This window comes from Cynocephalus volans, chromosome 4 (genome assembly GCF_027409185.1).
Source record: "Cynocephalus volans isolate mCynVol1 chromosome 4, mCynVol1.pri, whole genome shotgun sequence".
In the NCBI taxonomy this organism is placed as follows: domain Eukaryota; kingdom Metazoa; phylum Chordata; class Mammalia; order Dermoptera; family Cynocephalidae; genus Cynocephalus; species Cynocephalus volans.
This window is the reverse complement of record NC_084463.1, coordinates 30,955,456-30,981,240: the sequence shown is the minus strand read 5'-3', so window position 1 is coordinate 30,981,240 and position 25,785 is coordinate 30,955,456. Positions and strand designations below refer to the sequence as shown.

Sequence of the window (25,785 nt, the reverse complement as noted above, 5' to 3'; positions counted from 1 at the left end):
ATTATTTTTAAAAAGTGTTTCTCTCTCTCTCTCAACAGGACAAGAAACTAGAGGAAAAACAGCAAAACCTTTCCATGGGACAGGTTAAAATTGTAGCCAAAAACATTGTTATAAAGTTAAAAATTTCAATGAAACAATCACTTTTATAAATTGAGAGCATAAAACAGAGCTAAAAGTGCTCAAAGATGACATGATAAGAAAACATAAGGAGCTAAAATATGACCTGGCAGAGTTTTTCTTAAAGTCAAATATAATAGAAAATATTAAGCTGAAACTTGAAGTAGCTATAAGGACACAAAAAGAAAGTTAATGAAAAGTGAACAAAATTAAATGGAAATAAATAGAAAGTAGAAAAGGTTAGTGAGAAAGGAATGAGGGGATGTGGAAATAAGATAGAAGAATTTTGTGTTACACATAACTGTGTCCTTGAAGAGAATAAACCAAATTGAAAAATTTTTTAAACATATTCAAAGATATAACAAAAGGCTTTCAATTTCCAATAATGATGACCTATGTTATTTGGACCAACCCTCTCACTGAGGACAAGAATAGATGTTGGAGAAAATATAAGGTAATCTTAGATATAGCTGAAAAGAGAATTCATGTGTGTGAAGATAGATCAGAAGGAAGTATCCAAAAGGTAGCATAAGGAGACAAAAATACACAAACTAATTAAAGAGATAAAGATCACATGTGAGAAGGTCTAAGAATCTTAGCTGGAATCCCAGAATGAGAGTGAGACAAGGGCAGAAGCAATCACTGAAGGAACACTAGCTGAGAGTACACATATTCAAGACGCCCAACAAATTGGAAGACTAATAAATAAAAAGGTATTCACACATAGACAAATTATAGTCCAACTGCAGAAAACCAAAGACAAACAAAAACTTCTTAATAGCATACAAAGGGGAAAAAATTACCTTCAAAGGAGTTAGCCTGACAGAGGACTTCTCAAAAGCAACAATAAATTCAGCAGACTACGTGCTGAAAGATAACAACTACACCAAATTAGAATTCCAGAACCAGGAAAAGACTGAAGATTTTTAAAAATAGAGTTTGCTATCACTGAAAAACATCAGTAAAGAAATTTCTAAAGGATATACTTCAAGCAGAAGAAAACCGATACCAAATACAATATCTAGGATATGAGAAATAAATAGCAAAAAATGATGAATATTGAGTGAATATTGACTGTTTAACACAAATACAATAATTTTTTTTAGTTTCCAAAAAATAGAAATCAAATAGAAGAAAAAATTAGAATGTGTGTCTGAGGGAGTAAATAGAATCAAAGTGTTCTAAGATACTTGTATAATCTAGGTAGAAAGCAAAGATACCACCTAACTTTATACTGTGGTAGGTTAAGTACTTACATTAAAATTTCAAGGATAACTTTTAAAAGATAAAAAGGATCTTTTACTCCTACACTGGCACAGGAGAAAACAGGAATTTTTTTTTTTTTTAAACAGTCAAATCCATAAAAAGAAGCTAAGGTTGTAAAGAAAAAGACAAAAAAGAATAAAAAGATGGCACATAACAAGATGGTAGATTTAAATTCAATATCTCACTAATTACATTAAGAATAAATGACTGAGATCTTCAAATAAGATTAAGATTACTCAACTAATTTCTGTCTATGAGACATCTTTAAAAAAAATAAATCTCCTTCTGATTCTGTAGTGAGATTTGACCTCACATAACCCCCTCACCCTTGCCATGGTCATCTCCTGACCTGACCCATTAACAGAGATGATTCAAGCAGGCTCTCCCCCTCATTCCCCACGCCAGAAGGCATGCACACTCCCAACTGGCTTTGGAACCCTGCCAAGGCCCCAGGGGAAAGCTGCAATCGCCTCATCTGCAGACCTCCTATTTTCACTGGCTGCCAGCAACACAGGCTAGGGATGGCATGCAGGAGAAAAGGCAACTCTTCATCTCCAGGATGTCTTACCTGCACTGAATAAAGCTGTCTAAAAGCATCATTGTGAAGATTTCTCAAATTGACAGTGGCCAACGCTGTAGAAAGAAGGGAGAGGTGTGGCTGAGGTTGTGGCCATGCCCCAGGGAGGGAAGGTGTGCTGAGCAGTAAGGATAGTGACATACTGCGTGTATCCCACTTTGCAATACACAAAGGGCTGTCATAGCTATCACCACATCATTGGACACTTGCAAGGACATTCATTTTTACTGAAAAGGGCAGTTGAAATTAACCCCCCTTTGTGCAGAGAAGTGTGCCAGGCTAAGTCACCCAACTTGATTATACCTAGGAATGGAATGCAGGTTTCCCAGCCCCAAGCTCAGTGCACTTTCAAGTGTACCCCATTAATGTAGGGGAAAGCCACTACAAAGGAGGCAAGAACAGCAGTCTACAGCAGCAGCTAGTCTTGAGCTAAAGACTACCTGACAGATACACGCCTGGACCCACCGGCCCACTCATACCTGGTCATTCCACTCACTGCTGTCACTTTATGATTCCGTCCCGAGTCATGCCGCTCCCTTATTCACTAGGATCTGCTATGTGTCTCCCCTGAGCCTCAGGCTGTCAGATCCCAGGCCTGGCACCCTGCCTAGGCCAGTTCCCTACACAATACCTACAAATATCTTCTGGTTCCCCACATGGCTTTCCATGTCGGTGGAAATGGCCCTGGTCCTAAGCTGGGTCCAGAACCAATCCAGACTCCTAGCCACAGAAAAAGCATAAAATATGGAAAGGTGTACTGCGGAGAGAGGCGCTGCATTACTGTTCTGCTTAAGGATGACAGGAGCCAGGAAAAGCAATAGAACTGACGAGTGAACTTAGCTTTGACCTTCAGTCCTCAGCTTTTATAATATCAAATCTCTGGGATCCATTTCCATGGACATGGGAAAAAGAAGCATCAGAGATATACTTGCTTCTCTCCGAGGCTTGTTCAAGATCTAAATTGGCTGTCTAACAGCTTCAGCTCTCCCTTCAAATAACTGTAAATTGGTACCTCCTTTGACGTGGCCTTTTAGCACATCTTTCTCACTATCAGAAGTCAAGAGCATCTCCGTAATCCCTCTTTCCAGCAGGGTCTGTTGAGAAAACTAAATGAAATTAATCCACTTCCCTCACTCCCATGGAAAAAAGAAATATGAGGAAATTAGGAAATAAATATGGCAGAGTTCAGATGGGCAGAGTGTGAGGTAGAGAAAGGTTGAATTCAGAGTCTGACCATCTGCAGCTTAGTCAGATGGGGTAGAATCTCTGTCTCCATCTCAGCCTGGTGTTTTTCCTGGGGGCTGACCCTAAAATCAGCTGAGCATGGGCTCTGAAACCCCTTGGGCAAAGCCTCCAGGGAAAAAAGAGAGCTGAGTTGATTAGGAAACACCCTCAGGGAGGATCTAGATGTAAGTCACAGGGAGAAGAAAAAGACGTGGGAAGCATTTTGTGGTCAAAGGGGAGAGGCTGACACTGTGGGGTCCTGAAACAAGGAGGCCTACCATGGCTGTGGGGAAAGGGGTGGGGACCTAATCTGAAAATCATATTTGCTAAGGGCACAGGAAGTAGACGGACAGCCAGAGAGCAAGGGGGCCCTGTCCATGCGTCTCATGGGTTCATTCATGGAGCCATATCTAGGCCAGGGAGTGGAGGTGAATGGTAAATTTTTAAAATCAAGAAAAAACAACGCTCACTAAGTAAGACGTATTTGAGGTGGCTATGCCAGCCCCTGAGAAAAGTCAGGGAGGGCAATTACTCACAGACCTTGTTCAAATCCAGCATGGGAGGGAGCCCAGTCCTGCCCCCGCCCCTCTCCTTGTCCAGCGGGCACCCCTCCCAGTTTTTCCTGGCCATCCACCCACAGGTCTCCGTGTGGACAGAGCTAAGCAGGCAAAGGTGGTCTGAATGGGTCCAGCCTGGCCACGGAGCCCCTGCATCCTGCTTAGCACCCTGAGGAGGGGTCCAGCTTAGGCTGGAACCTCATCAGCTTCTTGAATGTGGGGAAGTCAGGGACCGGGAGGGGCTGAGCGACCAGAAAGAACACCAGACAGGACTGCAGTTATTCTCTGGTCTGAGACGTCCCTCCGTGAAGGAGCAGAGGGAAAGGAAGAGAGGATGTTGATACTACAGGCCAGAGAGCTGCCAGCCGACAGCCACCTTCAGTAAGGTCTTGAAGCATTACCTACTGTAGATGTAGATTCACCAGCCCCCTGCTTTCACGAGAATGTGGGTCATAGAGACAGCAAACAAGAATTGATCTTTTAATGCCAAGTTTTGTCTCATAATAAAGTCATTTAAGTACATCTTGATTATCCTGAATATTTTGTAAATTCACAGAGAAATTGAGCTTCAGAACGCACAGTTCCTAACCCAGTCACCCAGGCGGCAGGGGACCAGAAATGCACACTGGACAAGAGCCAGCTTGAGAAAGGAGGCGTGCAGGTAAGGAGACAGGGCAGGAGCTCCCTACCTGGTGGAGGTGAGGCATGTAGTGCTCATCCTTGTTGAATGAGCCGTACTCGTTCTCCACCTGCACTGCAATGACGGGGCCTCCCCAGCTGTACTGGGAGGCAAGCAAAAGAGGGTTGGAGAGCGAGGCCAGCAGGGGTGAGAGCCTGAGGTCTCTAGGCTGCTGCTGCAGACGAAAGTCCTACCTTCCCTAGAACTCTGTAGACAAGTGACTGCCACCATTTTCCCTCTATTTCTCATAGTAATTAGAGACTTTCTCATACTAATATGAGCTCTCAAACCTGCACACTCACCTGTCCACTTTCCCACCTGACAAATGAAAGAGGCGTCCCTCCTGCCTGCTCCTGTCTTAGGGTGATGCCAATGCTGTGTGTGCGTACGGAGGGGGGCTCCCATTGCCTTCCACACCTACTCAGGAACTTGGCCCTTGGATAGTTCCCTCTCCCTTCTGTCCCTTTAACCTTTCCTTCTGAACTGACTGACTTCCATTGTCACAGAAACTCATTCAGGACTTTCACATCCAAGAGAGATGGGGGCCGAGGGGGCCAGGAATGTTCCCCTCCAGCCTCAGGTCTCTTCCTCTCTCCTCTTCAAGACCCATACTTCCTGAAAGAGCTACCAGTGTCTACACTCACATTCTCTGCTGTCTCACTTTTAACTCACTCCTCAAACCACCTTGTAAAGCTTCTAGCCCATTGCGCCTCCTGAGCCATCGGCAATGACCTAGTTGTGCTAAAATTAAAGCACCTTGCAGAGTTTAATCAAAGCACTCAGTGTCCTTCCACACTCAGATGCATCTCCTCCTTCTTGCAGCCACTCCACACTGAAAGCAGAGTGAGCCCTCAAAAGCAAACTCTTGCCCTTTCACTCCCAGTATAAAGCAAGCCGCGGTTCCCATTGCCTACAGAGTAAACACCAGCTTTAGAGCCGGTATTCCCTCTTGGGCAAAAGGATGCTGGTTCTTGAGTGGGAGCAATGGAGCGTGAGTGTGTTTGGTGGGTCTTCCTTACAGATCCACCTTCCTCTTTCCCAGCTCACACTCGCGCCCCAGGTCTGCTGAACTTCTTATAGCTCTCAAACTCCTCATTCCATCTTTGCTGTCTGTTGTTTCACCTGTACTGGGAACTCCTGACCACTGCCCTTGCCTGGCTAATGCCGGCCCACCCTTCAGGTCACTGTTTAAAGTTACTTTCCCTGGAAAACATGCCCTGAACCTCCCTTTCTCAGCAAGCCCTTGTCATGTACCCCTGGCTGTGGGGGGGATCCTGCACCTCCTCTGTTGCAGCAATTATCCTTATCGTACCACTCGCTTGTCTTCCTGCTGGACTGTAAGCTCCGCAGCGCAGGCAACATGTGTGTCCTTCTCATGACCTGCGCAGTGCCCAGCACACTCAGTAATAACTACACAGCCCTGGTGCTCAATAGTTACTTATGGAATGAACATACATATTCTGAATTCATGAACTGAGGAAAATTGTTTTCTCCCCAGCCTGAAGTATGGGATTTCTAAAAACCCCATTGTGGGAGAATTCACAGTTGACTTTATGAAATAAACAGGATGAGAAGAATAAGAGTCCCAGGTAAACCAGTAAATGCATTCTAAAAATTATTTTTATATAAAAATTAAAATAATGAAGACAACCAATTAAATAAAAGGACTTTAAAATACAAATAACTTAGCAATAATGAGCCCTATACATTTCATCTACATTTATAATTCCTCACATCTTAAAAATTTCCTAGGATTTCCCACCCTCATGTGCTTTGCTTGCTGTGGTCATGCAAACGCCAGGACATGCAAACATGTCCTGACATTTGCACGTGACATTTGTACTTGTGCTTGAACTCCCATCCAAATATCCAAAGCCTTTCTAGTTTTAAAGCTCAGCGATTTTTACTCCTGCCACTGAGCCCCACCTAGATCGCAGAAACACAACCAGAAACATATGGCTTCAGCCCTTCTTATGAAAGATGAACCTGGACTCCACCTAACAGACTCAGAGACTAATCCCAAAGATGGGTTTCTTCCCCTCAGTGTTGCCCATCTCCCCCAAAGCTGTACTACAGAAACATCGTCCTCGGCTGCCTTTCCTTTCCTTTCTAATCCCCAGATTCTCCTCTTCATAGTTATTCCAATAAGAATAGCTCACAATTTACAAATCAGAATTAGTTATAAAGGACTGGATCTGTATCCTCATCCAAACAAAAGAGCCTAAGGTAATAAGCTATTAGCTCACGACCTAATAATCCTAGTTTTTATCCCATCTCAAGCTACATTGAGATGTCTCCTTAAACTAAGATTTATTTTTATTTAAATACTACCATGTGCATCTCATTTCTTATTAGAGATAGAGAGAGTTATATTTTAAAAATCAAACAAAAGGATATCACAACAATTAAACAATTGCTGTCTTGGAGACTACAGGATACAATGTCCTTTTTTTGTACAGACCTGTCCATGTGTGTAGATTGACACTGTGAAAACGAAGGCTTTCTGTCACATGCACACAGTCTGGGTTCTCCACCAAGAGGGAGATGCTTGATGTCTGATTTCTTACCATGCTTGGGACTAAATCAAACTGGAATGTGGGCAACAGCAAGCGAGCGCACACAGAGACAGCATGTCCGTGAACAGGACGCTGGTCACATGAAGTGCAACACATCCATACCATGGAACAGCATGCAGCCATTTACAGGAATGGCAGGTTTCAAAAATATATTGTCAAGTAACAAAAGAAAATTCCCAGCAGGAACTGTAAATTCTTATATAAAAAAAAGGATACACACGTACACATACATGTGTGTAGAAAGTCTCTGGAAAGATACACACAGATCTGGTAAGACTGGCTGTCACCTGAAAAGCCAACTGAATGGCTTTAGAAAGGTGGCAGGGGAGATTCTATTTCACCATAAATTCTTGTGTATCTTCTGAGCCTTTTTACTAAGTGCTTGGATCAAGTGTTTAAAACAACAAAGATAATTTAAGAGTAGAAACAAGCAGAACGAAGGGCAGTGAATTTAGTGAATATCCAGTACACACAGCAACCACCCAGCCCTTTGTGTGGTCCCTGCCTTGTGTACTGTGAGTCCTTCTGGAAGCCCTGAGGTAAAGGCACACGACAGACCAGTAAAGCTACTGTCCTTGAGATGAGAGCCTAGAATTCAGTTACAAGAATGTCAACTTCACTTCTCATAGGGACTAGATGTGGGGTGTCTGGTGATGCAACCAAAATAAACTACTTCCCTAAAGCGAATGCAAGAAAGGAGGAAAGGTCATTTGGCTTTACCTGGAGAGGAAGCATTTTGGGAATCAGATGATCAAAATACTTATCGACTGCTTCAATGAAGTGCTGGTCGGTTGTTCTCAGCTGTGACACGGGGTCTTGCAGTAGCCAGCTGGGGGTGAGAGGGGCTGGCTCAGTGGCTCCCTTCTGGGAGCTGCCTGCACACAGCTTGACGTCCTGCCATCCACCTCATGCCCTGGTACTGGGGCACTCAAGGGGCCCGGGAGGATCTCTGCATGTGAGCTTTTCAGTCCATTCTCACAGACTTGGGAAATTTGGAAGAAATCACACCACCTCTACCTGCGAGGCACTTCACAGCTAAGAAGCACCTTTAGCTGCATCTGGCCAGACTGGGGACTGAGCCCAGCTAAGCTCTCACACCCACATCTTAGTAAGTCTTTTCTTTTGCCGTTTATTGAACACTCTCCCCCATTCTTCTTTAGTTCATTAAAGACATTTCCCTTGAGCACAGCGCCTGTTCCTTAGGCACAGAGTCACACTTCCTCTAAGACCTAAGACTCCAAGTGCAGGGTGAGAGTCTATAAGCCAGGAACCCCCAGGTCACCAGTGAGGTGCGGGCGCAGGTCTCCAGCTAACCTGCAGGAGGAACCATTGTTCCTCAAACTCCCACTTCCCTCAAGCTCAGGCGCTTTCTGCTCCTGAGATGGATGTGGGAAGTAGCTCATCTTGGAGAAAAGCAAAGTCTTCATCTCACTGTGGGGAGTAAAAGCACTCAGGTGTTCAATTCTGTTTAAATGGAGCATTCCCCATTTAAACAGGAGTACACAGGGGAGTCCTGTCAGCTCCTAGGATGAACAGAAGGATTCCTGTATTCTCACCTGAAACTCAGTCGTCTGGCCTGAGCGCCAGCATCACAGCTGAAAGAACAGGGCAATTAAAAGGGAGAAGGAAGGAAAGGGAGCTGAGGGTCTCAGTGCATGGAGAAGGGGGCCTTCCCCTCACATGGTCAGACAAAGACCAAAGGGCCTTGGAACAAGCCCGGCGCTGCCAGGTCCTTGCCTTGCCTGCTCCAAAGCCCCTTTCCCTTTCTTCCCACTGCACAAGGACAGAGGTGGCCTCAGCCCCTCCCCTGCAGGGAGAAAAGTTCGAGCTTCCTGCTGCTCACCTCCCCAGGCGCACCCTCTTGGCCACATGCTCAAAGCCTATGACCAAGAGTTCCTCGTCTGAGAAATGGGGATGGCAGTGACACCCCCACCTCACCATGCTCCTGGAGGCGCCACAGGAGGTGATGTACATGCAGTGCAAGACACACAATATGTGCTCAGTATATGAAGGTTGTTTTCATTATTACTAGACTGAAATCTTACTTCTTGTAAAATTTACTATGACCACAACTCTGGACTTGGAGACCCACTTGCCTGGGCAAGCCCCCGAGGTCGATCTCAGCGCAGATGTAGGGGCCTGGACGCAGGATCACCCACAGACCGACCTCTGCAGCCATCAGGACAAAGGCCCTAGGGAGGTAAACAAGACATAACTGTGGCATGTCCCTCGCACAACCGTCCAGGCCAGGCCAGCAGGGGAGGGTGCCCGCATGCAGCACAGGGTGGCGGGGCTGCCGGCCCCTCCCCTCCCTCTCTCAACCAGGGAGATGGGGTGAAGGGACGGCTCAGTCCCCCGCCCCACACGCCAGCAGAGCAGAAAAGCCCTAGGGTCTTCGCCCCGCTGGACTGCAGTAGAGAGGTGGCCTCCAGGCTGCAGGCCCACCCCTCTGCGTGTCAGGGCACAGCTGCTGAGTGCCCGGGTCCTGGTGCACAGCGTCCCACAGTGTCCTGAGAACAGGGCTCCAGGCCCCATCCCTCTCTGGTGCTCTGGGGTCCCTAATCCACCCCAGGAAGACACGTCTCTGCCTCCCACCCCAGGCCAGGTTACGGAAGCAGCAGGTCCCGTACTCCAGGTCCAGGTTCCCAGAGAAGTCAAATTTGCCTCTTTCTGACTCATGGAGGTTCCAGGGAATGTAGCTGGAAGAGGAAAGAGAGAAATATGATAAGCATCACCTTATTTCTTTCCTTCAAATTGCTGAGTCATTCCTAAACCCAAGCCAAAACCTGGTATACCTCTGTTTTGGAATAAGTTGAAGTTTCCGATGGAAATTAAACCTCTACTACATGAACAATGACTAACTTCAATAGTTCTTTTCTCTATTACCTAATTGTGGTCCAAGCTACCAATCATCCTATGATTCTAGATTCCTTGGGTTTATATATAAATTATCTCACTCACTGCCCCATTCTTTGTAACACTCATTAAAAATATACAGAAAAGGGAAAAAACAAAAACAAAAATGTCTACATCTGCCCAGTAAATCATTGCTGAGAATCGCGATGGGAGCAGAGGAGGAAATGCACAAGGGAGGGGAACGCTCAGGCCTTAGCAGGAGGGGCTGCCGGGCCTCCCACAGCACTGTGTGTCACTGACAAAGTTTTTGAGTATTGCACTCCTAATCTCATGCTTCCCATAAGCCCTGGCGGGTTTTATTACACAATTTTGTGCAGCTCGATTTTTGAGAATACATGTGATACATTATAGCAGAGCTTATTTCTCTTAAGATCTTCTGTCTTAAGGAGGAATGAAAAGTTGGTTAGCTCGAGACCCGCCCACATCCAGGCAAGCAAGGAGCACAGCCCTGTCCTTAGACCACGCTTGGGCCACTGCCCCTGCCTGCAAGAACACCTTAGATGCACTTTTCAGCTATGTGTGTTTCTTTGGGGTGTGTGCATTGTCTGCTCATGTCCTTCACCAAATATCTGTTAAGATTTTTCTAATTCATTTTTAAGAGTTCCTTATCTATTAAGGATGTCAATCTTTGTGGGTTAAATTTGTTCCTTATCGATTCACTTTAAATTCAATTTGTGATGTTTTCCTTCATTTGTATGTTGAGAAAATAATTTTCTATCTAAACATAAAAGAAAGAAAGAAAGAAAAATTGGTTTGCTGAAGACAAAATATGTAAGGCTATATGCTGAGAGACTAGAAAAAAATACTAAATGCTACTTACAAGTGACTTTAAGGAAGATTGCTGAAAAAAGCTCAAAACAAAAAGATGAAAAAAGACACAGATGAGGCAAAATTATTCTAGCAATACTAATAGCAGGCAAATGGATTTTAAGACAAAATTCACAAATAGGTGATAAGACTAACATCAAATAAAAATAAAAGAGATGTCCTATTAAGAAGATATACTAATCGTGATTGATCTTCCATGCTCTTAATAGCATAGTTTCAAGTAAAGGAGAAGCTGACTGAATTAGAGAGGAAATAAATAAATCAATTTCACCATCATAGTGGGAGGACTTAAAATGCCTATCTAAGGAATAAACATAATAAGCAGCAATAAAAATTGTATGAATGTATAGATTTGAACAGCATAATTAAAAAGCTGGGTCTAATAAATACCTGGAGAACTCAGTAGCAAACAAACGGAGCACTTACCTTCTTAAAAAAAAACACATGAAATATTTGTAAAATTATTGATATGTGCTATGTCACAAAATAAATCTTAACAAATTCCAAAAATGTATATCACATAGCTCATGATCCCAAGACAAATGCTACTAAATTAGAAAACAGCTAAAACTAATTTTAAAATAAATAAATAAAACAGAAAGTATATTCCCAAATAGTTAATGGCCCAAAGAGGAAACTATAACAAAACATGAAATATTTGAAGCTATATGATGTTTAATGTGCTATATTGCAAAATTTGTGGGATGTATAACCAAATAAGTACTTAGAGGGACATTTGTATCTTGGAATGAATATATTAGAAAACACAAAAGCCTGAAAGAAAATAAGCCAAATATTCAACTCAGGAGGAGGAGAAGGCTGAGGAGGAACAGGTACTAAATCAAACAGAGTAGAAGTTATACATAACTCAGACACTGTGAAATAGAAAACAAAAAGGTACAGACGATTAACAAAGCTAGAAACTAGTTATTTTAAAACACTTAAAAAATTAGGTAAGATTGAGTAAGAAAATGGAAAAAAATGGCCCAAGTACACAACACGCTGTATAACTTCCAAGTGAATACAGGAAAGAAAGGAGGGTTTTTAAGTCCCAGTCAATCCAAAAGAAAGGAAAAGAGAAAAGATATATAGGGAAAAAATAGGATATACTGTAGAAGAAATAGAGAACATGAGCTAACCTTGTAGGAAAGTTATATCGTCATAAAAATCTTCACCTCACAACCACAAGAAATGGTAGTCATAGTTGAGTTGTAAGAAAAACTCAAGGTAAAAATAGTTCTTGTCCAAAATATTTTCAGTGAGTAGGAAAAAGAACATGACTTACTCACTTTATGAGCATATTATAAGACTGATATAAAGACTGGACGAGAACACTAGCAGAAACAGAATTTTAAATCAATTTCACTTACAGATAAACATATTTGAAATAAAACACTAGCAAATCAGTATAACAATCTATGTGTGTGTGTGTGTGTGTGTGTGTGTGTGTGTGTGTGTGTGTGTGTGTGTGTGTGTACACGTGTGCATGTCTCATAATCAAATGGAGTTTATCCCAAGACTGGTTGAATATCAGAAAAATTATCACTATAATTCAGCACTTCAAAAGAAGAGTGGAGAAAAACTATATGATCCCCTCAACAGACGCAGTAGCATCTCTTAGTAAAAATAATTATTTCTGATTAAAATCTTTGTATATTACACAAGCCAGTCATCAATGTACCATCTTTCAGCTTCAAATGTGTCCTTCAGCACTTTCTCCTTTGCAGTGAGTACAACGTTGAGCTTTGCCACAAGAGGACGGAGGAGTATGTTCAGAAAGAAGGGGCATCTCTGATTCTGGTGCATAGTTTTTGCATTTCTGTGGTCATACAATTGGTTGGTCAGTGATGTAGATGTGTGAGGAAAACCATGGTGTTTTCTTTTTTAAAAATTCAATATGGTATAAGCATTACCTATAACAACCAATGTGTTACTAATGCAGAAAGGTAATGTAGAGTTAATTATTTTGGCATCAACATCGTTTATATAATTAAAATTGTAAAATGTTACATTACATGCCCCATCACATTTTGCTAATTCTTCCTGCTCTTTCTCTTTCCATTTTGTAAGTCTGAGCTTCTCAGGACTGCCTTTATTTTTTTTCCTTATGTTAACTAATACAATCCCATGGCTTGCTCATGAAAACAACAGACCTTGCTAATTGCTGATACCGAAAATCTCAAGAAACAGAAATATATATTCTGCATCATAATATGCCCTTGCAAAGGACGCTTAGACTTTACAACAAGACATTACAATAAATGTTGCAAAGTGCAGTGAGTGTAATCCTCACACTCTGAGCAAAGTCTGCAGTTATGAGAGGCAGCTGAACCCTGGAGCCCGACTGAGTTCCAAGAGTAGCTCCACTGTTGCTAACGGTGCTCCTTTGTCACTGTATGACTATGGAAAGTGACTCAGCCTCTCTTTGCCTGAGTTTTCCCATCTGCAAAAGATAACAACACTACTTACCTCATAGGATTGCTATATTTTCCAGGGCATGCCTGGCTGTGTGTAAACAAGATGGAAGTATTTATTGAATAAATAAAAGTGGTTGGCTTACTTTATAATAGTAAATATATTTAAATGAGCATCTGTTTCATGGCTATGGCAGAATCCTTACTCGAGGGTGGTCTTCCCTGCCTTCCCCTGACCTTCAGGAACATCATTCCCATGAAGTTACCCACACATCCTTTCACGTGCAGCCTCAGCAACACAGCCTTCCACAGAAGATTTCCTTTGGGCTCATGCTTCAATCCACCTTTATTACCTCCCAGTTATTTTGATTCTCAAGTTTCTCTGGAAATGGGTCTGATATGAAGGGAGCTCTGCTTTTCCTAATTCAAATACAATTTGGCACTGGGTGTGGTTTTTACTTGACCCCTCATCCATGCGCAGGCAGAAGCCTTCGTCCCCCATGTGGCTTCAGTGACATTCACACTCACAGCCACGTGGTCACACCTGAGACGCCAGAAGGGCACCACAGCCACTCTGCCTGTGTTCTGTTGCAGCTCAGCTTCCACGCCATCCTGAGCAAGCAAGCTAACCCCTGTGCTTTCCTTCCCTGCACACCAGAATTATACTAACCACCTCACGTGACAGTCGTGAGGACTAAGTGACTCGTGAAAATCCTTGAAAGTGCCCGGCTGTCAGTGCACCCTAAGCACATACTGCTTTTTGTTACTACACATGTGACATGTTAAATTCACACTCATTTATATTTACATTCTTCTGACTGGCTAAACTGGGTTTGTGTTTCTTTTTGCCACCATCATTGAGTACATATGTGTGCCAGGAATTGGGATAGGCATCTTTCACATAAATAAGATATAAGTTTTATCTTCTTTAATCATCAACACAACCTTATGAGGAAATTATTCTTCTGCCCATTTACAGACGAGACACTAGTGCCTGGGAGGTGATGGTTAGCTAGAGGCAGAGCTGGGACTGAAGGCCAGGTCTATCTTCCTCTAAATCCCTGTGCTCTCAACCATTAACCTACAGTGTTTGTTCCCTTCATACCATTAAACTGCACATTAGTGACACTACTCATGTAAATGAACACCTGCATGTTCCTCTGTTGGTGCCGCTGTTACTTCTCTACATGGGCATCTCCATGAACGAAAGTAAAAATGGTTGGAAAAACATGTATGCATCTGTAAGTATGTACTCACTTGTAAGTGTGCCTTAAGCAAATGTCATTAAACTGAGTGCTCCTAAGGGACTCGCCGACTCCCCCATTAGATTCTCAAGGAAATCACTTGCCTTTGTATTTCTCTCATTCACCCCTATCCAAGGCGTTGATCACACAGCAAACTAAGTACAAGAGGTAACTGACAGCTGAATGCTTAAGTGTAAAAGGCAAGTGCTGGAAATGACTGTTCAGGAGGTACATCCTCACACTGGGCTCCCAAAACCAGAGGCTCAGGCTCCGAGCTGGGATGCAGACACTAGGAGCCCCTGTCAGGTAACAAGGTGGCAGAGGGTGAGGGGCAGGCACTCACGTGGTGAGGGTGTTGAAGCCACAGGCCTTCAGCTTCAGCAAGCGGTCCCTCCAGTACTCCCTGGGCACCCGGAAATAGTGAATGGAGCCCCCGAAGATCTGGAACTTGTGACCGTCCAGGGTGAAGTGTGGTCCACCCTCACCTGTGCTTTTAGTTTGAAGTCCCACAGATCGATTGTTCCGCGGGAGAGGGGTCAGATGAGATAGATTGAACCTGGAGGAAGAGAGAGACAATGGGAGAGAGACAGCAGAGAGACTGCTGAAACCCTAGCAGAAAACGTTGTTCTTGGCAGCACGTGTTCTGTGCACAGGAGTGATATTATTTTCTCCAAGAAACGAGAGAACGCTCCCCTCCCTCCCACTCAGGCAAACCTGGGCTGCTGCTGATGCACTTTTCCAGACATAAAATTCTCTTTATGTCTAAACTGAGGCGCAAATCCTGATAAGATAAATGGCAGGAAAAAGATGCCCACGCTTCTCTTCCAGGAGAGAGTCAGGCTGAAAGCAGAAAGGAACAACAATGACGAGGGGCCGGTGGTGTCCTCGTCAAGTTGCAAGGACCAGGAAGCCATTCTAGAGGCCGTTATGAGGCAAGGGCCACAGGGCAGGTGCCCACCACAGGCAGGTCTTCTCCCCGAGAGCCTAAAGCCAGGACAGCCACGGCTTCTCCACCCGTGTCCACAGAGGCTCCCCGCACCACTGCGGCTGCTCCACGGTCCTCCTCAGCAGAACCGGAGGCTGGGGACACGTTCAGTCCTACAAGCCTACAGACAGGATCAGGACAGGGCTGGGCACTGGGGGAAGGGGCCCGGGAACCACGGAGGAGGTGAAGGGGGCTCAATCCACCAGGGTCAGGAAAGACGCGGTGTCCGGCAGATGGAGCACCTGGTCTGCACCCGCAACCCTGATTTTCTTGCACCTGGTTCAAAGGGTGGAGGTAAAGAAGGGATTTGCAGGGAAGAAAGAGCTGCGAGGGAGAAGCGTGAAAGAGGAGCTGACGAGGACGGTCTCCGGCAGATCTGAGAGCCCAGGAGGGCATCCCAGTCCGCGCAGCGGACACCTGTCCGTGACTGGGTGGCCAACAGAGCATGGGCAAGGTCCGGGAGGCGCCCGGATGAGCGCACCCCAGGCGGTGGGGGACCCGGCGGGGACGGGGCGGGGGCGTGAGGAAGGGCGGCGCGGCTGCAGCGCGCAGGCCTAGGGCAGGCGGCGATCCGTCACCTGAGAAAGTCCGGGCAGCCCATCACTGCGACGCCGACGAGCCGAGGTCCCGCGTCGCCCGGTGGAACCCGGGTCTGCGCTGCGCCCCTGGAGCCCAGGCGAAGTCCGCGCGGGGCCGCGGCGCCCGGGTCTGCGGAGCCCCGCCCCGCAGTGCCACCCGGACCGCAAGGACAGCAGAGCCCCGTGCGCACCCGGGGTGTCCCGACCTCCCGTCCTGGCGCAGGTGCCTTCAGCCCTGGGAAGAAAAGCGTGGGACTCCTGAAACGGCGCCCACAGCCAGCTGGCACAGAAAGGCGAAGGCGGGCGGGAAGAAAGGGGGAGCCCTTAGATGAGAAGCCTGGGTTTTGTTCTGTTTCAGGCGTCCAGCAGTTCCAGACTGACGGAGAAATCGAGCGGAAAGCACAGGTCGTCCCACGCCCGCGGCCCACGCGCGGCTCCCCCGGTCAGTGCCTCTCACGCTGCCGTCGGCGCTTGTCCACTTATGAGCCAACACCGACACGTCATCACCACCCGCTTTACATCACGGGTCCCTCTTGGTGGGGTGCGGTTTTAAGAGTTTTCCCAAATGCTGATGTCGTGCAGTCAACATTCACAGTCATCACGCAGGATGGTTTCACCGCCCTAAAAAATCTCTGTTCGCCACCGAATCGCCCCTCCCTCCCCCTCTCCTCCCCTGAAGCCCTGGAAACCGCTGGTTTTCCCCCCAGCATCTCAAACATTTATCGTTTCTTTGTGTTGGGAACATTCGAGATCCTCCGTTACAGCTAAACGAAAGTATTCGCTACATTGATTCTAGTCACCCTACAGTGCTGGAGAACACTGGGTCTCATTCCTCCAGTCCAGCTGTCATCTTGTATCAGTGAACCGGCCTCTCACTGCTCCCCGGCCTCTGGTAACTACTGTTCTACTCTCTGCTTCCACATGATCGACTTTCTCAGCTTCCACGTGTGAGTGAGGATATGCGGTATTTCTCTTTCTGTTCCTGGCTTATTTCATTTAATACGGTGTCTTCCAAGATCACCCACGTAGCCGTGAACGACAGGATTTCAATCTTTTTCATGGCTGAGTAGTATTCCATTGTGTGTATATAACACATTTTCTTCATCCAGTCACCTGCTGGTTCCATATCTTAGCTATTGAGAATAGTGCTGCAGTACACATGGGAGTGCAAATATCTCTTCTTTCCTTTGGCTTTATACCCAGGACTGGAATTTCCTGGATCATATGGTAGTTCTATTCGTAGTTTTTTGAGAAACCTCCAAACTGTTTTCCGTGATGGCTGTGCTAGTTTACAGACCCACCAGCAGTGCAGAAGAGTTCCCCTTCCTCTGCATCCTCGCCAGCATTTGTTATGTTTTGTCTTTTTGATACTAGCCATTCTCTTTTTCTTATTGGAATATAAGAATATGTACTTGGAATATAACAATATATAAGAATATGTAATTGGAATGTAGAATATATGTACTTGATTATACATATTTGTGGGTACACAGTTGAGTATCAATTTCTGTATACAATGTGTGATGATCAAATCAGGATAATTAGCATATTCATCATTACAGAACATAATCATTTCTCTGTGATGAGGACATTCAAATTCCTCTCTTCTAGCCATTTGATAACATGCAGTAAATTATTGTTCATTACAGATGCCTAGCTCGACTGTACACCAATAGAATTTACTTTTCCTAACTAGCAGTTTTGTGTCCATTAACCAGTTCTCACTATCCCCCCACTCCCTTCCCCTTTCCTGCCTCTAGTAACCGCAGTTCTGTTCTCTCCCTCTGAAATTTCACCTTATTATTATTGTTGTTTCTTTCTATCTATCTATCTATCTATCTATCTATCTATCTATCTATCTATCTATCTATCTATTTATTTATCTCTCACTTATGAATGAGACCATGCATTATTTCTCTTTTTGTGCCTGGCTTATTTCATTTAACATAAATTTCTCCAAGCTTATCTATGCTGCAGCAAATGGCAGAATATCACTCTTCTTTAAGGCAGATTCATATTCCATTCTGTGTATATACTACATTTTCCTTACTAATCATCCATCAGTGGATGTTTAGGCCGGTTCCAACTCTTAGCTATTGTGAATAGAGCTGCATTAATCATGGGAGTGCATGTACCCCTTCAACATAATGATTTCCATTCCTTTGGGTATATACCCAGCAGTGGGATTGCTGGATCATATGGAAGATCTATCTGTAGTTGTTTGAGAAACCTCCATACTGTTTTCCATAGTGGCTGTACTAATATACAGTCCCACCAACACTGTAGAAAAGTTCCCCTTTCCCTGCATCCTTGCCAGCATTTGTAATTCTCAGTCTTTTTGATTATAGCCAGTCTAAGTGGGGTGAGATGATATATGGATGTGGTTTTGAAATGCATTTCCCTGATGATTAGTAATGTTGAGAATTTTTTCATGGGTCTGTTGACCACTTGTATGCCTTCCTTTGAAAAATGAATGCCTATTCAACTTCTTTGCCCATTTTTTAATTAGGTTACTATTTTTTTTTTTTTTTTTTTACTGGGTAGTTGTTTGAATTCCTTGTATATTCTGGATATTAGTCCCTTGCCAGATGTATAGTTCACAAATATCTTCTCCCATTCTATAAGTTGACTTATCGCTCTGTTGATTGTTTCCTTTGCTGTGTAGAAGCTTTTCAGTTTGATATAATTGCATTTATTTATCTTTTCTTTTGTAGCTTGTGCTTTCAGGGTCTTATTCATAAATTCTTTGCCCAATCCTACTTCCTGAAGTGTTTCCCCTATGTTTTCCTTTAGTAGTTTTACAGTTTCAGGTCTTATACTTATGTATTTAATCCATTTTGAGTTGATTTAGGTTTAAGGAGAGAGGTACAGGTCTGGGTTCATTCTTCTAAATATGGATATCCAATCTTCCCAGCACCATTTATTGAAGAGGCAGTCTTCTCCACAGTGTATGTTCTTATTGCCTTTAGATCAGTTGGCTGTAAGTCTGTGGGTTGATTTCTGGGTTCTCTATTCTGTTCCATTGGTCTGTGTGTCTATTTTTATGCTAGTATCATGCTGTTGTGGTTACTATAGCATTGTAATGCAATTTGAAGTCAGGTAGTGTTATGCCTCTGGCTTTATTTATTTTGCTCAAGATTACTTTGGCTATTCAAGGTCTTTTTTTGTTCCACATGAATGTTAGGATTGCTTTTCTATTTCTGTGAAGAATTTCATTGGTATTTTGATGGGGATTGCATTGAATCTGTAGATTGCTCTGGGTAGTATGGACATTTTCACAATGTTGATTCTTCCAATCCAAGAGCATGGAAAGTCTTTCCACCTTTTCGTGTCTACTTTAATTTCTTTCAGTAGTGATTTGTAGTTCTCTTTGTAGAGATTTTTCACCTCTTTAGTTAAATTGATTCCTAGGTATTTTATTTGTTTGGTGACTGTTGTAAATGGGCTTGCTTTCTTGATTTTTCTGCTAGTTCATTATTGGGGAATAAAAATGCCACTGATTTACTATGCCAACATTACTAAAATTGTTAATAGGCTCTAAGAGTTTTTTGAAAGAGTCTTTAGGTTTTTTTATATATAGGATTATGTCATCTGCAAACAGGGACATGTTTGAATGGATGCCCTTTATTTCTTTCTCTTGCCTGACTGCTCTGGCTAGTACTTCTAACACTATGTTAAATAGGAGTGGTGAGAGTGGGCATCCTTGTCTTGTCTCTGTTCTTAAGGGAAAAGCTCAGCTTTTCCCATTCAGAATGATATTGGTGGTGGGTCTGTTGTATCCAGATTTTATTGTGTTCAGATACTTTTCTTCTATATCTAATTTGCTGAGGGACTTTATAATGAAGAGATGTTGAAATGTGTCAAATGCTTTTTCTGCATCTATTGAGATGATCATATGGTTTTTGTCCTTGATTTTGTTGATGTGATGTACCACATTTATTGACTTGCATATGTGGAACCATCCTTGCATCTCTGGGATGAATCCCACCTGATCATGATGTATAATTTTTTGATGTGTTTCTGTATTCTGCTCTTGCTGATATTTTGTTGAGCATTTTTGTGTCTATGTTCATCAGAGATATTGGCCTGTAGTTTTCCTTTGTCATTGTATCTTTGTCTGGTTTTGGTGTCAGGGTGATGCTGGCCTCATAGAATGAGTTTGGGAGAATGGCCTCCATTTCGATTTTTTGGAATAGTTTGAAGAGAAGTGGTATTAATTCCTCTTTAAACATTTGATAGAATTCAGAGGTAAAACCATACAGTCCTGTACTTTTCTTTGTTGGCAGATTGCTGATCACTGCTTCAGTCTTGTTGTTTTTATTGGTCTGTTCAGGTTTCTATTTCTTCTTGGTTCAGTCAGTCTTGGTAGTTTGTATGTGTCCAGAAATCTGTCCATTTCCTCCAGGTTTCAAATTTGTTGGTGCATAGTTGTTTACAATAGTCTCTAATGATTCTTTGTATTTCTGTGCTGTCAGTTGTAATGTCTCCTTTTTTATTTCTGATTATTGTTATTTGAGTCTTCTCTCTTCTCCTCCTCCTCCTCCTTCTTTTTGTTAACCTAGCTAGTGGTTTGTCTATTTTGTTTATCTTATCAAAAAAAACAACTTTTTGCTTCATTGATCTTTTGTGTCATTTTTTAGGTTTCTATTTCAATTAGTTCTGTTCTGATCTTAAAGATTTCTTTTGATCTACTAACTTTGGGATTGGACTGTTCTTGTTTTTCTAGTTCTTTTAGCATTAGGTTGTTTATTTAAAATCTTTCTATTTTTTGATGTAAGCATTAATTGCAATAACCTTCCCTGTTAGTACTTCTTTTGCAGTATCCCTCAGGTTTTGATATAATGTGCCTTTATTTTCATTGGTTTCAAGAAATTTTTTGATTTACTGTTTAATTTCTTCTTGGACCCATAGGTCATTTAGAAGCCTGTTTTTTAATTTCCATGTATATTTATAGTGTCCTGAGTTTTGCTTGTTATTAATTTCTAGTTTTAATCCATCATGGTCTGAAAAGATGCTTAAGATGATTTTGATTTTTCAAAATTTGTTGATACTTCATTTGTGACCTAAAATGCGGTCTATCCTAGAGAATGTTCCATGTGTTAATGAGAAGAATGTATATTCTGTAGTTGATGAAATGTTCTATAGATGTCTGCCAGGTCCAGTTGGTCTAAAGTGTAGTTTAAGTCCTGAGTTTCTCTATTGATTTGTTGCCCAGATAATCTGTCCAATGTTGAGAGAGGGGTGTTCAGGTTACACTATTATCATGTTGGGGTCTATCTCTTTCTTTAGATCTAATAGTGTCTGTTTTATATATCTGGGTGCTCCAGTGTTGGGTGCATATATATTGACAATTTTATGTCTTCTTACTGAATAAATCCCTTTATCATTACACAGTGGCCTTCTTTGTCTCTCTTTATGGTTTTTGGTTTAAAGAATATTTTTTCTGATGTAAGAATAGCTACTGCTGCTCAGTTTTCATTTCCATTTGCCTGGTATATCTTTCTCTGTCCCTGCACTACTAGTCTGTGTGTGTCTTTACAGGTGAGGTGAGTCTCTTGAAGACAGCATATAGTTGGATCTAGCTTTTTAATCTGCTCTGTCAATCTGTGTCTTTTGAGTGGGGAGTTTAATCCATTTACATTTAGGGTTGTTATTGAGAGGTATTGTCTTACTCCTGCCATTTCATCACTTTTTGTTTAGATATTTTAAATATCATTTGTTTCTTTCTTCCCCTTTTATTATTCATCTTCAATGTTTGTTGGGGTTTTTTTGAGGTAGTTAGATAAAGTTTCTTTTTCCTTTCTCAGTCTGCATTTGTGTTTTACCAGTAGGTTTTGTTATTTCTTATGTATTCATGGTAGTGATCACTGTCTTTTAGATTCCATATGCAGGACTCCCTTGAGAATTTCTTGCAGGGCTGGTCATGTGGTGATGAACTCCTGCAGTTTTTGTTTGTCTGAGAAATACACTATTTTTCCCTCCTTTCATAGGACAGCCTTGGTGGATATAGTATTCTTGGTTGGCAGTTTTTTTCTTTTCATATTTTGAATATGATATTGAATTTTTTTCTCACCTGTAGAGTTTCATTTGAGAAGTCTGCTGTTAGTCTGATGAGGGCTCCCTTATAAGTGACTGGAATCTTTTCTCTTGGTGCTTTTAGGATTCTCTCTTTGTCTTTTTTTTTAAGCTTTGCCAGTTTGACTATAATGTGTCTCAGAGAGGATCTGTTTGGATTGAATCTGTTTGGGGATCTTTGAGCTTCCTGGATCTGAAGGTTTGTGTCTCTCCCTATATTCTGTTATTATTTCATTAAATACATTTCCAATGCCTTTACCATTCTCCTTCCCTTCTGGAACACCCATGATTAGGATATTTGTGTGCTTAAGTTTGTCTGCTAGTCTCTTAGATTTTCTTCATTTTTCAAAATTCTGTTTTCCTTTTTTTTTTTTTTTTTTTTGGCCACCTGATTTATTTCATAAAGACCATCTTCGAGGTCAGAAAATTTCTTTTCTGCATCCTCTAATATGCTGCTTAAGCTCTTGGTTATGTTTTTTATTTCACTGAATGAATCGTTCAGTACTATGAGTTCTGCTACATTTTTTTAAGATATTAATCTCTTGTAAATTTTCTCCTCTAAACCCTGGATATTTTTTCTCTTTTCATTGTGTTGTTTTACTGAGTCTTCTCTTATCTCATTAAGTTTTCTTAAAATTGTTACTTGGAATTTCTTTTTCATCCATTTCAGGGTTTCTGTAGAGTCTGGTACTTAAGAATTACTGTATTCCTTTGGGGGCATCATATTTATTTTGTTTTGTTTTGGTTTGGTTTGGTTTTTTCATATTTTTAGTATCTCTATGTTGATTTCTGGTCATCTGGTAGATCAGTTGCTTCTTTTATTACTCTGGAGTGGACTTTGAGGAGAAAGACTTCCTCCTCTTTTTCACCAGAAAGGCTCCTCTTGTGACTCTCCTTGTGTCAATGCATCCAAATATGTGATTGGCCACCTGCATGGTGGTCATGGCTATTACTGTGGTGAAATCTGGTCCTTGCAGCTCTAGAAGCTGTGGTGGTGGCTGTTGAGGTCCTTGTCCATGCAAGTGGTTCTGGGCCTCCCAGTGGCAGTGGCATTTACTCCTGCCTTCTGTGTAGGTGGGGGGAGCTCCCATTGGCAGTGGCATTCACTCCTGCCTCCTGTGTAGGTGGGGGGGAGGCTGCCCAGGGCTTTTCCCACTTGGGTCTCCCCAGTCATGGCAGACCGGTCCAGGTCCTGCCTTCTGCATGGGCATTGGGAGGGCTGCCTGGCCCTCCCTGGTTGCTGGGATGTTGAATTTTACCAAATGCTTTTTCTGCATCAACTTAGATGACCATATGGTTTTTCTCCTTCATTCTGTTGATATGACATACCATGTTAATTGATTTGCATATGTTTAACCAACCATACATCCCTGGGATGAATCCCACCTAATTGTAGTGAGTGATCTTTTTAATTTGCTGCTGGATTCTGTTTGCTAGTACTTTGTCATGGCTTTTTGTATCTATGTTCATCAGGGATATTGGCCCTTAGTTTTCTTTTTTGTTATGTCTTTGTCTAGTTTTGTTGTCAGGGTAATGCTGGCTTCATAGAATGAGTTTGGAAGAATTCTCTCCTCTTCAGTTTCTTGGAAGAGTTTGAGAACAATTGGTATTAATTCTTCTTTAAATTTGTGGTAGAATTCATCAGTGAAGGCATCAGGTCCTGGGTTTTTCTTTGTAGAGATACTTTTTATTACTGATTCAATAACATTACTCATAATTGGTCTGTTCAGTTTTTCTATTTTTCCTTGGTTCAATATTGGTAAATTGTATGTGTCAGGAATTTATTCATTTCCTCTAAGTTTTCCATTTTGTTGGTATATAGTTGTTTATATAATCTCTAATTACCCTTTGTATTTCGGTGGTATCAGTTGTAATGTCTCCTTTTTTATTTCTAATTTTATTTATTTGAATCTTTTCTCTTTTTTCTTGGTTTGTCTAGCTAAGGCCTTATCAATTTCATTTATCTTTATTTTTAACAAAAACCCTAACATTCTGTTTGTTGATCTTTTATATATATTTTCTGTCTATATTTCATTTATTTCTGCTATGATCTTTAATATTTCTTCCCTTTTATTAATTTTTGGTTTGGCTTGTTGTTGCTTTTCCAGTTTCTCGAGATGCACATTAGCATGTTTATTTGAAACCTTTCTACATTTTTGATGTAGGCATTTATTGCTATAAACTTCCCTTTTAGTACTACTTCATTTGCCTCCAATAGGTTTTGGTATGTTGTTTCTGTTTTTGTCTGCCTCAAGAAATTTTTTAATTTCCTTATTAATTTCTTTTTCGACCAATTGGTCATTCAGAAGGATATTGTTTAATCCCCAGGTATTTGTACAGTTTCTAAAGTTACTCTTGCTATTGATTTCTAGTTTTATTTCGTTGTGGAAAGACAAGATACTTGACATGGTCTTTTTGTTGTTGTTTTATGCCATAACATACCTGGAGAATGTACCATGTGTTGATGAGAAGAACGTGTATTTTGTAGCTGTTAGATAAAATATTCTGTAAATGCCTGTGAGATCCATTTGGTCTATACTGCAGTTTACATTCAATTTTACTTTGTTGATTTTCTATGTAGATATCTGCCCAATGCTGAGTGTGGGGAGTTGAAATCCCCAGCAATTATTGTATCTCTCCCTTTATTATTATTATGTCTAATAATATTTGTTTTATGTATCTGGGCATTCCAATGTTTGGTGTATATATATTTATAATTGTTATATCCTCTTGTAGAATTGACTTTACCATTAAATAGTGACCTTCTTCATCTCTTTTTACAGTTTTTTACTTAAAGTCTGTTTTAGCTGATATAAGTATAGCTACTCCTATTCACGTTTGGTTTCCATTTGCGTGAAGTATCTTTTTCCATCCCTTCACTTTCAATCTACGTGTGTCTTTACAGATGAAGTGAGTTTCCTGTAGGCAGCATTTATCTGAGTCTTGGTTTTTTATCCATTCAGCTAGTCTGTAGCTTTCAATTGGGGCATTTAGTTCATTTACATTCAAAGTTATTATTGAGAGGTGAGGACTTACTCCTGTCATTTTGTTGAATATTTTCTAGTTGTTTTGTATATCTTTTGTTTTTTCCTTCCTCTCTTATTGTTAATATTGCAGATTGGTGGCTTTTTTATATTGATAAAGTTTGATTCCTTTCTCTTTCCCATTTTCCCCCCTAGTATTATTAGTCTCACTTTATTAAATTAGAAACTGAGGCTAGGAAGGATATATAATTTGCTCAACATCACATAACTAGCAAGTGGCACTGCTAGAATCCAAATTCAGAACTGTAACTCAATCATTTGCCATGTTGCCTTCTAATATACCATAGTTATCTGCTCTTTTTTTAATTGAAACATAATTGATTGTACATATCTGTGGGGTACAGTATTGAATATCAATACCTGTGTGCAATATGTGATTCTCAAATCAGGATAATTAGTATATAAAAAATTACACAATGTAACCATTTTCGTGGCCCTTTATTAATTTCTTCCTAACCTCCCTCCCCTCCCCCTTTCTCTTTTTCAGTTGTGTATCTGCTTTACCAGTGAATTTTACCCTTTTGTGTATTTTCTTAATGGTAGTTATTGTCCTTTCACTTCTAGATATAGGACTCAATTGAGCATATTTTGTAAGGCTGATCTAGTGGTGATGAATTCCCTCAGTTTTTGCTTGTCTGTGAAAGGCTTTATTTCTCCTTCATTCCTAAAGGATAGTTTTGCTGGGTATATTATTCTTGGCTGGAA

The 25,785-nt window shown here is 41.9% G+C and overlaps 2 protein-coding genes across 2 annotated transcripts in view; both read right to left on the bottom strand.

Moving 5' to 3' along the window:
• Positions 1-15,312, bottom strand: part of LOC134375917 (beta-galactosidase-1-like protein 3) — a 30,488-nt gene extending 15,176 nt beyond the window's left edge. The window contains exons 1-8 of the mRNA XM_063094651.1: positions 15,113-15,312; positions 14,742-14,954; positions 9,627-9,695; positions 9,093-9,188; positions 7,717-7,825; positions 4,431-4,523; positions 2,973-3,054; positions 1,952-2,016 (exon numbers count right to left, since the gene is read on the bottom strand). Coding sequence (XP_062950721.1) covers positions 1,952-2,016; positions 2,973-3,054; positions 4,431-4,523; positions 7,717-7,825; positions 9,093-9,188; positions 9,627-9,695; positions 14,742-14,954; positions 15,113-15,312 — 927 coding nt within the window. The remainder of the gene's footprint in view (positions 1-1,951; positions 2,017-2,972; positions 3,055-4,430; positions 4,524-7,716; positions 7,826-9,092; positions 9,189-9,626; positions 9,696-14,741; positions 14,955-15,112) is intronic.
• Positions 15,313-15,323: 11 nt separating this feature from the next.
• Positions 15,324-25,785, bottom strand: part of LOC134375916 (beta-galactosidase-1-like protein 2) — an 89,986-nt gene continuing 79,524 nt past the window's right edge. Inside the window, 2 exon segments of the mRNA XM_063094650.1 lie at positions 15,324-15,504; positions 15,962-16,196. Coding sequence (XP_062950720.1) covers positions 15,324-15,504; positions 15,962-16,196 — 416 coding nt within the window.